Source organism: Berghia stephanieae, chromosome 5, assembly GCF_034508935.2.
Source record: "Berghia stephanieae isolate SIO BIC M18660-M18661 chromosome 5, UCSD_Bste_1.3, whole genome shotgun sequence".
In the NCBI taxonomy this organism is placed as follows: Eukaryota; Metazoa; Mollusca; class Gastropoda; order Nudibranchia; family Aeolidiidae; genus Berghia; species Berghia stephanieae.
The window spans coordinates 14,321,236-14,335,167 of record NC_088364.1 but is presented as its reverse complement, the minus strand read 5'-3'; the positions used below and the strand labels follow the sequence as shown (position 1 = coordinate 14,335,167).

At 34.7% G+C, this 13,932-nt stretch overlaps 1 protein-coding gene across 1 annotated transcript in view; it reads left to right on the top strand.

Annotated features, from left to right (window-relative positions):
- The window catches only part of LOC144972462 (uncharacterized), a 101,758-nt gene extending 88,127 nt beyond the window's left edge, over positions 1-13,631 (top strand). Inside the window, exons 70-82 of the mRNA XM_078913656.1 lie at positions 1,451-1,612; positions 2,498-2,668; positions 3,638-3,805; positions 4,096-4,263; positions 4,608-4,699; positions 5,339-5,408; positions 6,973-7,246; positions 7,428-7,524; positions 7,743-7,833; positions 8,279-8,440; positions 8,914-9,039; positions 9,402-9,504; positions 10,294-13,631. Coding sequence (XP_078769782.1) covers positions 1,451-1,612; positions 2,498-2,668; positions 3,638-3,805; positions 4,096-4,263; positions 4,608-4,699; positions 5,339-5,408; positions 6,973-7,246; positions 7,428-7,524; positions 7,743-7,833; positions 8,279-8,440; positions 8,914-9,039; positions 9,402-9,504; positions 10,294-10,531 — 1,922 coding nt within the window. The 3' untranslated portion in view covers positions 10,532-13,631. The remainder of the gene's footprint in view (positions 1-1,450; positions 1,613-2,497; positions 2,669-3,637; positions 3,806-4,095; positions 4,264-4,607; positions 4,700-5,338; positions 5,409-6,972; positions 7,247-7,427; positions 7,525-7,742; positions 7,834-8,278; positions 8,441-8,913; positions 9,040-9,401; positions 9,505-10,293) is intronic.
- The last annotated feature ends 301 nt before the right edge of the window (positions 13,632-13,932 follow it).

Sequence of the window (13,932 nt, the reverse complement as noted above, 5' to 3'; positions counted from 1 at the left end):
TACAAACTACATCAACATAATATTATCATTATACAACAATGTAATAACTAAACTTAAAGTCATTAATACAAGATATGTTATAATACATCCACATGCTATGTCAAATACGGAAATAATATAAAATAATGATATAATAACATAAACTAAATTAACATTCATATTGGGGTCAAATTACAAAGATGCATTAATCAAGATGTGTTTTAACAAAGAGATGGTGTTTTAACTTTGATTTAAATATTGATAAGGACTGCGCTTCTCTTATTCTTTTAGGAAGAGAGTTCCAGATGGAAGGTCCGACGTGACTGAACGATCTGCCGCCGTAAAATTTATATTTATATTTATTTGTAACAATTAATTTTGTAGAATCTAGTGCAGAACGTAGACTCCTCGTTGGCTTATACGTTTCTAAAAATTCAGTAATATACAATGGTGCTAGATCATTAAGGCACTTATAGCACAATACTGCTAGTTTGAATTCGAGATTGAATTAGAGATGTTACACGTAATGTTATAATACAGTCATAACAGTATGTTATGAGGATCTCTCAAGACATGTTCCATTGGTGGTTGATATTGCCGTAAGAACAAAATTAGGCCCAAGCTTCCATATTCAATGACCTACTGCATGTCTCTTTAAATGCCATGTATGTGTCGGTCGTACATCTATCACCCCTGCTATTAGTCCTTTTACACTCCTGTGGCTTATGGAACATGTTTACCCAGCGTTAACTAGTCAGTAACAGTTTTTACTAATATCTTTGTGGGACACTGGATGCTGGGTTGCTATAATGAGAAAAGAAGGAGGTACTGAAGGAAATTCCAGGGAAGTCCTATTGCTCATTCAAACCCAAGTCTGTTTAATGCTGTTTTGTTGTTCTACCCAACTACTATCAGTCTTACCCAATGATTTTGTACATACAAGATGACTGACTATAGTGAAAACCAGAGGTGGACAGACATACTCAATGCTGTGTGCAGAGAACTTCCATACACACTGTATGTATATGATATGGGATAGTTTTGGGAAAGCCAGAGGCTGAAACAAAAAAAACCCCAAAAAAACCAACAAAAACAGGTATCATTATGCATTGACAGAAATTTTTGACTACAATGGTTCTGTCAGAAAATAAGCCTCAAGATGAAGAGACCAAAAATATTCATTCTAAAATACAAAATAACTTCTTCATAGTACAGTACTGTCTGGTAAACAAGATACAGGCATATCTCTCCTGCAAATCAATGCTGTAGGTTTTTGTTAAATTTTGTGATTTAGATGAAACTACTATTTGAATTAATTATGTGTGTTATAATGGAAATCCTGTTAGATTGGATCAAATTGGAAAAAAAAATTATTTCAAATCACAACTCATAAATGTAACTTGTAGGTGATAAAATGTTTAATTGTTATATTTATTTGATTATTCGCCATTTCCCTTTATTGTTTAAATAGGCGTCTGCCCAGTTGGTCAATACAGAGATGATGACGATAATATGTGTTACGACTGTGCTATTGGTTTCTATCAAGACATGGAAGGGATGACAAGCTGTGTGCAATGCCCTGGTAACTACACCACCTTTGTGACAAGTGCATCGAAGGAAGACCAGTGTAATGGTATGTAGTTGTAGCAACAGCAACTGCAGATGTTGTCATTATATAAAAAAGATATTTATTTGTTTTTATTCTTTTGCTACGATTATTGTTTTTAGACATTAAATGCATGCATTTTATCATATCATATCATATTTTCTTCCATTAATTATTTTTATTATGGCTCACAATAGAAAGTGTGTTCTTCTTTTAGAAGGTAATACGTCATTCTTGATAGCAGGCTAGTATAAAACACTTTGGAATTGATTTGAAAATTTAACTGATTTGTTGCCATTGTATCACACACTGCTTGCCAGATTTTCATCACTGAATTACCAGTAGTGTAAAATTTGCCTCATTGTTAGCACATATTATTATCAATTCCTATCGCAAGAGTTAGGCAGTGATTATCTTAGGGTCTCTTCCATCCTGCTATATTTGTTGTCCCTTTCTATGTGACATTCTGTCCTTTTCCTTAAAAGAAACAACTTAGCTTTACACCTGTCTTGGCCATGATGGTAAGGAAGGTGGTCAGATGTGAGGGTGTGCGTGTGTGTGTATGTGTGTGTGTGTGTTAGTTATTTCTGTTACATATGATATCTTGTAAATCATTACTCAGTGATTGTGTATTGAAATTCATTCAAGTTTACCTATCCATAGGAATCCATAGTCTTCATATTTGTGAAACGACTGGGATTCATTTTAATTCTGTCACTGAACTTTTCCACTTGGTTTTACTTTTGCTTCGCCATTTAGGATTCAGGAACATTGTATTGTAAGCACTGACTAGATCGATGTAGCTGTCGTTTGTTTTATGTATCATTTTCATATTCCTATGAATTGCTGATATGACCTTAAAGTGTGGCTGGTGCTTATAAATTTTTAAAACTAACCCAATCCTGTCCCCAGTGGTGTGTCCCCAAGGTTATTACCGTGCAGCCCGAGATCAATGCATTGAGTGCCCATTGGGAAAATACCAGGATAAGGTTGGAGAAGCAGAGTGTCACGTGTGTCCACAAGTTAATGCATTTCCAGCATCAACAAAACTGGAAGCCTCTACCAGTGTGGAGCAATGTCTTCGTAAGTATCTCTCTCTCTCTCTCTCTCTCTCTCTCTCTCTCTCTCTCTCTCTCTCTCTCTCTCTCTCTCTCTCTCTCTCTCTCTCTCTCTCTCTCTCTCTCTCTCTCTCTCTCTCTCTCTCTCTCTCTCTCCTCTCTCTCTCTTCCCCCCCCCCTCTCTCTCTCTCTCTTTTTTTCTCACACATTCTCTATCCCTCACTCTCTCGTTCTCTCCTATCAATCTACATTTCGCTGTCTGTGTATCTATCTATCTAAACAGCCGTCTTTCTATCTATCTATCTATCTATGTATCTGTCTATCTATCTATCTATATATATATATCTATCTATCTATCTATCTATCTATCTATCTATCTATCTATCTATCTATCTATCTATCTATCTATCCATTTATCTGTCCATCTATCTACCTATCTGTTTGTCTGCCTGCATTTCTGATTTGATATTAATCTAATGATAAATTGACCTAGTTCTTTTTCCATTATTGTAATACCACTAATGCATTGCTCAATTGCTAATATTTATCACAAAGGTTTCATTTCTTAAACATTTAACAACTAACTAAGATTTTTTTAAAGGTAAAAAATGCAGAGCATGTTTTAAAACTTATATAGGAAATAAGTGATTTAGAAATGGCTAAACATCTCAATTACGAAATCATAGTGAGGGAGGAGTGTAGAATGTTTCAGAAAAAGAATGCACTGTTTCAATTTGTTTTATATACAATTAGTGAATGAAAAACGTGAGGTTTTATAATATATATAGTCTTGATTGTTTCCATACAAGGGGAACGTTTTCATTAGAGGCCAGAATAGACTAGAACAACACAGAAAAGGCTGAAAATAGGGATCAAACTCTGCATGCATGTATGATGTCTTATCCGCTCGCTATCTCACCAAAATTAAAAATCAACCCTATAAGTGACATGGTGACATTAATTGTTATCACTCTATTCCTACCCCATCATACAGCTCTATGTAGTCAAGGACTCTACTTGAACATAACTGAAAGGTCTTGCTACGAATGTCCTGTTGGTACCTTTAAGGACACAATTGACTTGGCAACCAAATGTAATGAGTGCCCAGAAGGAACCACGACCCTTTCTACACGATCTAAGAATAAGAATGACTGCAGCTACGGTGAGTTACTGACTATAACAATGTCCGTCGAGGTGTAAGAGAATAATTTTCTATTTATTTTCAATACACTTGTTGAACAAATTAAGGTCAATAGAGATTATCTAAGAGATTAAAACTTATATGGAACAGCAGTGATTTAAAGATAATAATGTTGTTTAAGGATCATAAAATAGCCATTGATCCCTTTATCATTTTTTTCAAACCTTCTTAATGTACTTAATATAAATAATAATTTAAATACTGAAATGCTGGATGTAGTGTATGTTATTTTTATTTTCCCTGCATTCTAGCTCTATGTCCGAGAGGCTATTACCGAAAGCTGAATGAACAAGAATGTCAAAAGTGTGACTATGGGACCTACCAACCAATGGATGACACACAAACTACTTCATGTACACCATGTGGGACAGGACAAACCACTCTGGTGCTGGGGGCTACAGGAGATAAATACTGTCTGAGTAAGTGCATGAACCCATGAACCATATCAAAGTAAGATAAAACCTTTTGATATTCACCAGCTCACGAAATCTCCAATATGTTATGGTCCCAATCATGGTAATAAAGAGATTTTACTGTTTTATTACAAGAATAAAAAGTATAGAGCACCAAAACGCTCATAAGATGTTCAGTGATGCATTGAAATAATATTCATAATTGAATAATAATAATTTAATTCAAAGATAATTGATTTGTGCAAAAGTGAAAGACATGATGAAAAGTATTCCGATTTTAAATTGAAAATATTCTTAATCAGAATCAGAAATTGTACTCAAATGTTTACTCTTTATTCACACTTTTCCAGCTGACTGCAATGCTGGTCTGCAATACTCTCAGGATATTCAGAAATGTATCCCATGCCCAGTAGGTCAATTTAGGAACAAGCCTGTCATGATGGTAAGTTTTTGGACACTCAATAGGAGTGATAAGTAACCTGAAAGGGATTATTATATTGTCAGGTCATGCCTATTTCGTTACTTTAAATTGGATTTTTGACTACTTTTTTTTAGGATTGGGTCTAGAAACTACTTTATTATCTAAATTGATAAGATTGACCTCATTAGCAAGGGTGTCATTCTGGCATTGTTGTACCAAATGTTTTACAAAAATGACATTTTTGAAGTTTGAAGACGTTTCTCATCAACCCTCAACTTAGCATTTTAACATACTTTTGGATTAGAGTGAGTTTCTCTTAAAACATGATGTAATAATTATAGTATTATTATTATATAATAAACATATATTTAACATATTCAATAATTTAAGCCCAAATATATGTATTTGACTGATTTTCTCAAATAAACTCCAACACAATCTGAAACTGTAGGGCATTTTTTCCCACATCATTTGGCCCTGTCTTATGACGTGTTTTTAATTTATAAAGTATAGATCTATCAACCTTTCTAACAAGACAAAATGTTTTGCCAGGTGCATTTCAAGACATTAACTAACATAAGTAAATCGTATGTCATTTTTGCTGACTCCAACACACTTTCCCCCAACCTTGGCTTCACTGGTCTCTCATTTATATTGCAGAGATGTTACTACTGCCCAGACGGAAAGACCACATTGACACCTGGATCCGATGCATGTATAGACACAGATGGTAGGTGGACTGACTTATAGAAATGCACCAGAATATAGTCCAAGATTTTAGGCTCTATCTTGTACAGTTGTACTATGTTGAAACACAGAAAAAGCTAAATAATTGACATTTAAGTACCTAGTGGATTTTTAGTTGACTTTCATTTAGAGCATGAAATAATTCGAGTAATTTGGTAAACACATATAAATGTCAAATAATCTAGGTATTTCACGAACTTTTAAAAGTTGACCATCTTTCTACATGATATCATTGCAAACAATACAATAGTTTTGATTAAATCATTTTGACATTTCTATTGAACAAAATGACTTTTTTTAGGAGATAATCCACCAAGTGATTTTAAATGTACAACATAAGATGTTTTGGGAAATTAATAAGCTTTTAAAAACAAGATTGATACTCCAAACCACAACTATTTATTATCATTGCCAAATTCATGATCAAAAACACCACCATAACATTCAGAGATGAAGTGAGTAGAAAAGTGCCAGAAGACAATAGAGAATTAAAAAATGTTTGCGACGGTGATGGGGTTTGAACCTGCAACCTTATTGGTAGGACAACTCCGGTGAGAGCGTGACTCTACCGTATGAGGTATCCACAAACCCAAAAAATTTGTATCAAACTCAGGTCATTCATGACTAGAGCTCTCTCTCACCGACTACTGGAGACAGCTGGTCCAACACACAACCACCGCCACGTTAGCAGGTCAGCAATTAAGCTTAATGGCCAATATTCTCAACACAAACATATAACATAGAAACAATTGAGACGGATGAGGAGGTGGTTGTGTGTTGGACCCGCAGTCTCCAGTAGTCGGTGAGAGAGAGCTCTAGTAATGAATGACCTGAGTTTGATACAAATTTTTTGGGTTCGTGGATAGCTCATACGGTAGAGTCACGCTCTCACCGGCCAGGCGGAGTTGTCGTACCAATAAGGTCACAGGTTCAAACCCCATCACCGGCACGAAAAAATCTTTATTCTCTATTGTCTTCTGGCACTTATCTACTCACTTCATCTCTTGTTGTTACCAACATAAGTGCCTGTTCCACTCACTTTTCTGAATTAAAAATTCACCCCATATACCGGAGCATACTCAATGTCTCAATTGTTTCTATGTTATATGTTTGTGTTGAGAATATTGGCTATTAAGCTTAATTGCTGGCCTAACTTCGTGGTGGTTGTGTGTTGGACCCGCAGTCTCCAGCAGTCGGTGAGAGAGAGCTCTAGTCATGAATGACCTGAGTTTGATACTTATTTTTTGGATTTGTGGATAGCTCATACGGTAGAGTCACGCTCTCACCGGCCAGGCGGAGTTGTCGTACCAGTAAGTCGCAGGTTCAAACCCCCATCACTGCCGCAAAAAAATGTTTATTCTCTATTGTCTTCTGGCACTTTTCTACTCACTTCATCTCTTGTTGTTACCAACATAAGTGCCTGCTCCACTCACTTCACCATAACATTCACAACTTCGATCGTCATAACTCTCATTGCTTCCACCAGGACAGCAATCTAAAATGTTATTGCTTTAAGCCATAACAACTCCACCATCTGTCTTTTTCAGTGCTTGATAAACCTGTGACAAAGACCAAGTTTACTGTAAGGATGTATTTCAGAGCCAACAACTGTGACAACCAGGACCATCTCCACGGTGTGATAAGAGCTGTCATTAGAAATATCATCCGGGATAAAACGAGGACTTTGGCTGGTCTGTGTCCAAACACCAACTGTGACAACATAGAAATCAACTTTGAGGGAAACTGTGGTCCCAGAGCAGGAAAACGCAAACGCGACACATCAGGGGATATTGCTACTGATTTGACACTGAACAATGTTGAGTAAGAAAAGTTTTGTGCTACTGTTACATATAATAATTCTATTTTTTCATAAATCACTAAACTGATACTGTAACTTTCTATTTTTCCAAATAATTGCAACTAGCATCTATTAAAGCCCTATTCGCTATTGACATTTTCAAGAAATAGCCATTATAAAAGTACATTTTGTCTTCAAAATCAGTTCCAGATTAACAGATTTAAGCAATAACCTCAAAATTGAGCCAGAGACTGCTATTCAAGATAGTCTTCGGGACATGACATCACAACAGGATCTACTTGTGAGTTGGTTCACATTTTATCCAGTATTTTAGAGTTAAAAGTTCAATAATGGGTCATGGCTTTGATTTTACCACAAGGCGAATTTGTCAGGAGGGGGTTGGGAAGGCTGAAGGTGATGGTGACAATGACGACCTTGACTATGTATGTGTTGGTGATTATTTTGATTGTTGTGGGCATGGTGGTGATGGTGATGACGATGAGATTGATGTTTTCACAGGATGCCAATGGATTGAATTCACCTTCTGACATTCAAGTGACTGTCACGTGTCAATCGGGATCCATCCTTAAGGCGGATGGACGTACATGTGGTAAGGCTGCATTTTTCCTATATAAATTTTCCGTATTAGATTGTTGCAAAGGTCTATACTTAAATTTTCTGTACATCAGTCAAGCAATCAATATTAAGCAGAGTACAGAGATACCTACTTTTAGGCGATAAAGAATATTTTTAGGTGAGTCACCTTGACATTAAAAATAAAATAAGGCATAATATGGATACCTATATGTACCACCAAAATAATAAGAAATACCATTAAGAATCGTTCACATTGTCCAAGTAAGCAGCTGGTGATATTTCTCAAATAAAAATAATATAACATCCAAAACATGGCAAAACTTATCTGCCTTTAAACACTATAAATTTCTGCAAAAATATTTTTCAAGTCGTAAAAGGTGAATTTAGTGTCTTTATCATTGTTGGTTCTTTTAAGATAAGGATTCTATTTGCAATGGGGTTTTTTTTTCTCATTATAGAACCATGTGCTGTTGGGACATACCATAATACTAGCAGCAACACATGCATGGACACACCCAAAGGCACATACACAGACAAAGAGGGTAGCAGTACACCTACACAATGTCCAGATGGTATGACCACAGAAAATGCTGGCTCCACTTCATCTGATAAGTGTGATGGTAAACACCTTTGATAATAATGTGGATAGCTTAGAATAATGTCCTAATAGCTCATCTCGAGACAATTCACAAAGGGACTGGAATGGGTGCTAGGTTCAATCAAGGGCTCTTCTGACTTTGTCCACCTAGCAGTGATTGAGTGGCTGGGTTAGATCTTTAAAAAGTACTTTTGAGATTGATCAAGGCTGTGTGATAGTTATAGAGCAAGATTCGAGCTACCCGACTAAAAGTTATTGTTACTTTCATGTGTAAGTGTAAGGTGTTTCACAAACATCATACTTGATTCACTTGTGAATGAGGAAGCAGACACAGATATGGAAAGAATACTTATACAAAAAGTATGGCAAACAGGAAACTTGCACATATAGTCCCATGAAAAGGCTTTCCGGGTAATTAATGTTACAATATGAGGTGCATTGAGCATGCCACATAAAATGGTAAAGCGCTTAATATATTTTCAATCTCCTTTACAGGACTGTGTGTTTTCAATGTGACACAGTGTGTAAAGGGATCTTGTGGAATTGGATCAAATGGAAAATCGTCTTGTCAATGCAACAACCATTATTCTGGAGTCAAGTGTGATCAGTACACTGGCGAAAGTAAGTCTTTTGATTTCTTTGTAATTAGGGTAGTATAAATATCAGGTTACTTTAGTTCATTGTAAAATTTTAAAAATACATTTGATATCATTGTCATCGTCCTTTAGATTAAATCTTTTTTTTTTTAATTCCTCTTAGTATATTATTCCATCTCACCTTCATCTGCTCTCTGTTCTTGTTAATGTTTTCGTAAACTTCATAATGTTGTTGTGTAGTTCATTTTCTCATCATCAGATGTCTCGTCTTCCTCTTCTCTTTAGTCCATCCTCCTCCTACTTTTCTTCCATAGCAATTGAAGGCAGGTTCATTCAGACATTAACATCCCCCCCCCCTCCACCTCCTTCCATTCATCCCTTCCTCAGGTCGTAGCAATGATGACACAGAGATTCTGATTGGAGGAATAGCAGGTGGTATTGGTCTCTTTCTTCTTATCATTCTCCTCATTGTCGGCATAATCAATTGCCGGTAAGTAATAAGAAAAACAGTTACCCCTAGTTATTTCCTCCTTTGATTTTTGTATTTAAAAATAAAATTTATATTATGTACATTTATTTAACTCATCTGCACTACTAAGATGCTTTTCCATCACAAATTACTTTCCACCTAATTTTTATCAGTTCCAGTGCACGAAAGGAAAGTAAATTTAAAATGCAGAGCCCGGAGTTTCCCTTTTTCTATTATATATCATTAAACAGGATATAAGTATCACAAAGTATTTTATCAGTGCTTGGTGGACACAGTGTAGTCCAAAAAAAAAAAAAAAAACACACAAAAAAAGAAATAAATGAAGAAAAAAAAAAAAGAACAAGAAAAAACCCCCACTACAACCCAATTTCAAAACAGCTGATAAAATGGAATTTTAGGTCCATATGATCAAATTATTGAAGCATTAGGAGGTGCATTAACTCACTCAATCCTAGAGATTTTTGCTACTTTGAAATTGGAAAAAAATGTACTTAAAAATATGCATGTACATAGTTTTATTCAACTATCATTAACATGCAAAAACTAAGAACATTAGCTTTGATACTACGTCGATAATGTGTCTCAGAAAAATGTAATAAATAGGCATGGGGTAAAAGTAACCCAGGTAAACTACGGATGTAGTCGGTGTTAGGGTTGAGTGAGTTAAACTTGATAATACCATTGAAATGTGCATTTTTTATATCTACTTCATTCCAAAAGACAGATTATTACTTTACTCTCCATTTCTCTTTTTCACCCACTCCAACCTCATCGTCTTATCAATGCCAGGCCTAAGAGGTCCTCTTTCAAGCGTCACAGCGAGTCATCAGACAGTGACAGCGTCCGAGACCTCAAATCTCACAATGCTAGTGTCATAGGATACCAACACCCTTACTTCATGAACGCTGTTTACTCTGGTGCTGCACAGCAACCGGTCCTTGTCCAGGATCCAACCATGTACCAAGCAAGTCATGTGGACTATTATCAGCCAGTCTACCACAACAAAGCTTTTGAATCTAGTGGTTGAAAATTGATTTATTTTAACCTTGACTAATAATGTTTTTTTTTTTTGTTTTTTTTGTTTTTTTTTTAAAGCTGCTTGAAGCATAAAAAAGTGAAAAACAATTATGAGAAATTCAGTTAATTAATAGAGTCGGTGGTATGGAAGTTTCAGGTTTCTTTTTATCAACATACAGGACGATTGATGAGACACAAATACAAAACACAAGGTAGTGATTGTAGACATTACGAATTATTGCATCGCTTCAGCACCTGGATAAAGAAAAACTCGAAACATCCACACCAGTCATCTCCGTTAATGCAGTGGAACCTCAGTGTAACTAACAGTGATGGTGGGACCAGCCTAAAATCCCTGTTTTAAAAGAGCCCTGTTATAGCCAAATTTCAAGGGACACAGCACAAAAGGCCTAAAATCACCGTTTAAAAAAAAAAAAAATCATTTGTATTGTCTGTCTCTCTCTCTCTCTCTCTCTCTCTCTCTCACACACACACTTTCAAGCCGGCCGTTTTGTGTGTGTATTGTGCTACATTGTACTGAAAATGATCTAATGTAGTAGTAAGTAGCTTATGTACGCCTAGCTCTCTGAAGACATTACCTATAGGCATACCTGAGCGTAATAAGGCCTAACTCGTAATGCATTTGGAGATAGGCTCTTAAAAGTCCTAATATAGCAGGTAAATTTTACTAAAGGTAAAGAGGGAGAAAAAAAAACAAACTGTTATAACCAGGTCCCGTTATATCTGAACCTGTTATACCTTGTTTCCGCTGCAAATTGGAGATGAAATTTTACCTTATTAGTGAATTCCTTATTTGTTTTTTAGGTGTTTAAAGGTGCTTTCAACATTACTTTTAAACACATGATTTTTTAATATTTAAACAAGAAAGTAGAAATTTAATAAAATCATATGAGCCTTTTGGTGCGACGACCAGGCAGTATAGTGCTCAGTGTTTCACGATTTAAGTCACTTATTAGACATTCATTATTGTGCTCTTTATCTTGTCATCTTCTCTTTCAAATAGACCAAGTCAATCATTCTGAGAATATCTGCCTATATGTACTTATCCAAAAGAAAAAGAAATACAGTACAGTATTTTCCTGAAAGTCTGTAGTGCATCTTAAGGTATCAATATTGCTCAGAAGCTTGACAACAGATATAGATTGTTCCACAAGTAGAACGTTACTGGGATAAAATTGTTTAGGGTTGTTAACATGAGATGAAGAAATTATAAAAAAATGATTGCCTAGTTTGTATTTACACGACTTCATTTGTTACCTCCTGGTATCTCTGTACTTACTGTAAGGCTATTTGAATCTTTGTACACAGGTGTTATTTTAGTTTAGCCCGAACCCATGCTTCATGAGATAATCATTGTTTCACGAGTGCATCTGTTTTACCACTCATCAAGGAGTCATTTGTAAGAATCTCATTGCATTCTTCTGTGCCTTTCCATTTATTTTTTTTTCTATTTTTTTTATGGTGTGAATCTCACACTAAACAATCATTGACCAGTGTTAAATTTTCTACGGTTGTATAGTTATCTTTAACTTAATTTTTGGCAGCATGGTGTGTCATGTTTGAGAAATCCCAGGATGGAATTTGCCTTCTTACATATTTATTTTTCTTCTGTCCATTTAAATTTACTATCAATAAGAAGAATCTTGTATTTTGCTGGTCTAGGTTTTTTTTTCAATATTGTCATGAGTGTTGTAATTAGAATTTATTGGTTTATTTTTATTTTTAATCCTTGAAACTCAGGATTTATCTGGATGAAATTCCATTTTCCGTCAATTTTTCCTTTGCTGCAAAATATACTTAAAATCCAGCAATATGCATCACTGCCTGAAGCCAAATAATTCAAATATAAATTTAGTGAGGGTAAAATTTAGTATGTTACTATAGTCAGAGCACATCAACAGCAGATAGTATAATATTTCGATCACTTTACCCTGTGATCAGTTTCCATTGTTTTTTTTTTTTTCTTTTTAAATTTCTCTATTCAGATCTACATATCTTTTGTGTGAACAGACAGTTTAAATATTTCATTCTATATACTTATGTTCTCATGAAAATTAAACTATATTTCATTCATCAAGTTTAACAGTGTCAAATATATGGCATATCTCTTCCATTTACATGCATATATTCCTCATAATTAAAATAATAATACATTTGCACGGATACTATAAGAAAGACAAAGAATGAGTCTTAATTGTAAAATAATTAACTTTATGAATTTATTCAATGATGATACTAACCCTATTAAGATTATTATACAAAAATTCTAGCTAAAGGTACAGGCATTGATTTATAATCTAACTTACACATGTTGATGTTCATATAAAGTAAGGCCTTGGATTTTTGTTTGTTTTTTTTAAATATCAGAAATACTGGTGTGCTTGTGCATGAGGAAAGGTTCAGACAATGTATTTAATAGTGCCATTTTAATCAAATTCATGTTTGTAAGACAGAGAGTTTGTGAATGTAAATAACTTTATCTTTCCACTTTCTACTAATAAAATGCCATAATTTGGAAGTTTTATACAAATATTATTTTGTGTATTTCATCTCTTTATTTTTAAAATCAGTTTTAAGGATATATGGGCAATCACACCTAATAAAAACGTTCTTAGACGCTGTTTCTTAATATAATCAGACTTATATATATATATATGTATATAAAAGATTGTTCATTTTTAAGATCCTAAGGTTTTATCATGAAATGAAGCAGAATGAAGGTTTATTTGGACAATTTTCTAAAGTAAGAGAAAGTGAAGACGTGTGTTGAAAAATTATTGGATAGCGTAATTGTCCTTAAAACTGTTTTATCTACAAATGTATTTTGTCACAAATATTACGATCAATCAGAGGGAAAACAATAATATGGCATACTTGCATAGCACAAAGCTTTTAGAACAACAAAAAATCACTTTTGCATCATTTTAATAAAAGTCAGAGATTGTACAGTCACCTATTTGAAAAGCTTTCCTACTTTTGAAATTGACATGGCGATCCATGAATATAAGACAAGCACAGAAATTGTAGCATATTTTGAAGGGTGTGTATGATACAGTGCCAGACAAAGCAAAAGATACAAAAAAACAAAACTAAGACAAATCAACTCCCCCAAAAATTACCTTACTCAACATTAGCCTTATAAACAACCAGGAGCTACAGCACCGAGATATCCCCATAGTTAGGACGATTTAATGCTCATATTATTCACAAATAATATGTATGTTCCTCTCTCTGATCCGCATTATAGACACCTATTGGAAGGGGATAAAACAACACCTCTCGGAGAGTCGTCATAATGTAAACCCATTTGGCGGTATAAAAACAATAATGACCAGAGAGAGGTTGATTTCATTCATGTTATTGTTCATAAACAACCAACCATGTTTGTCC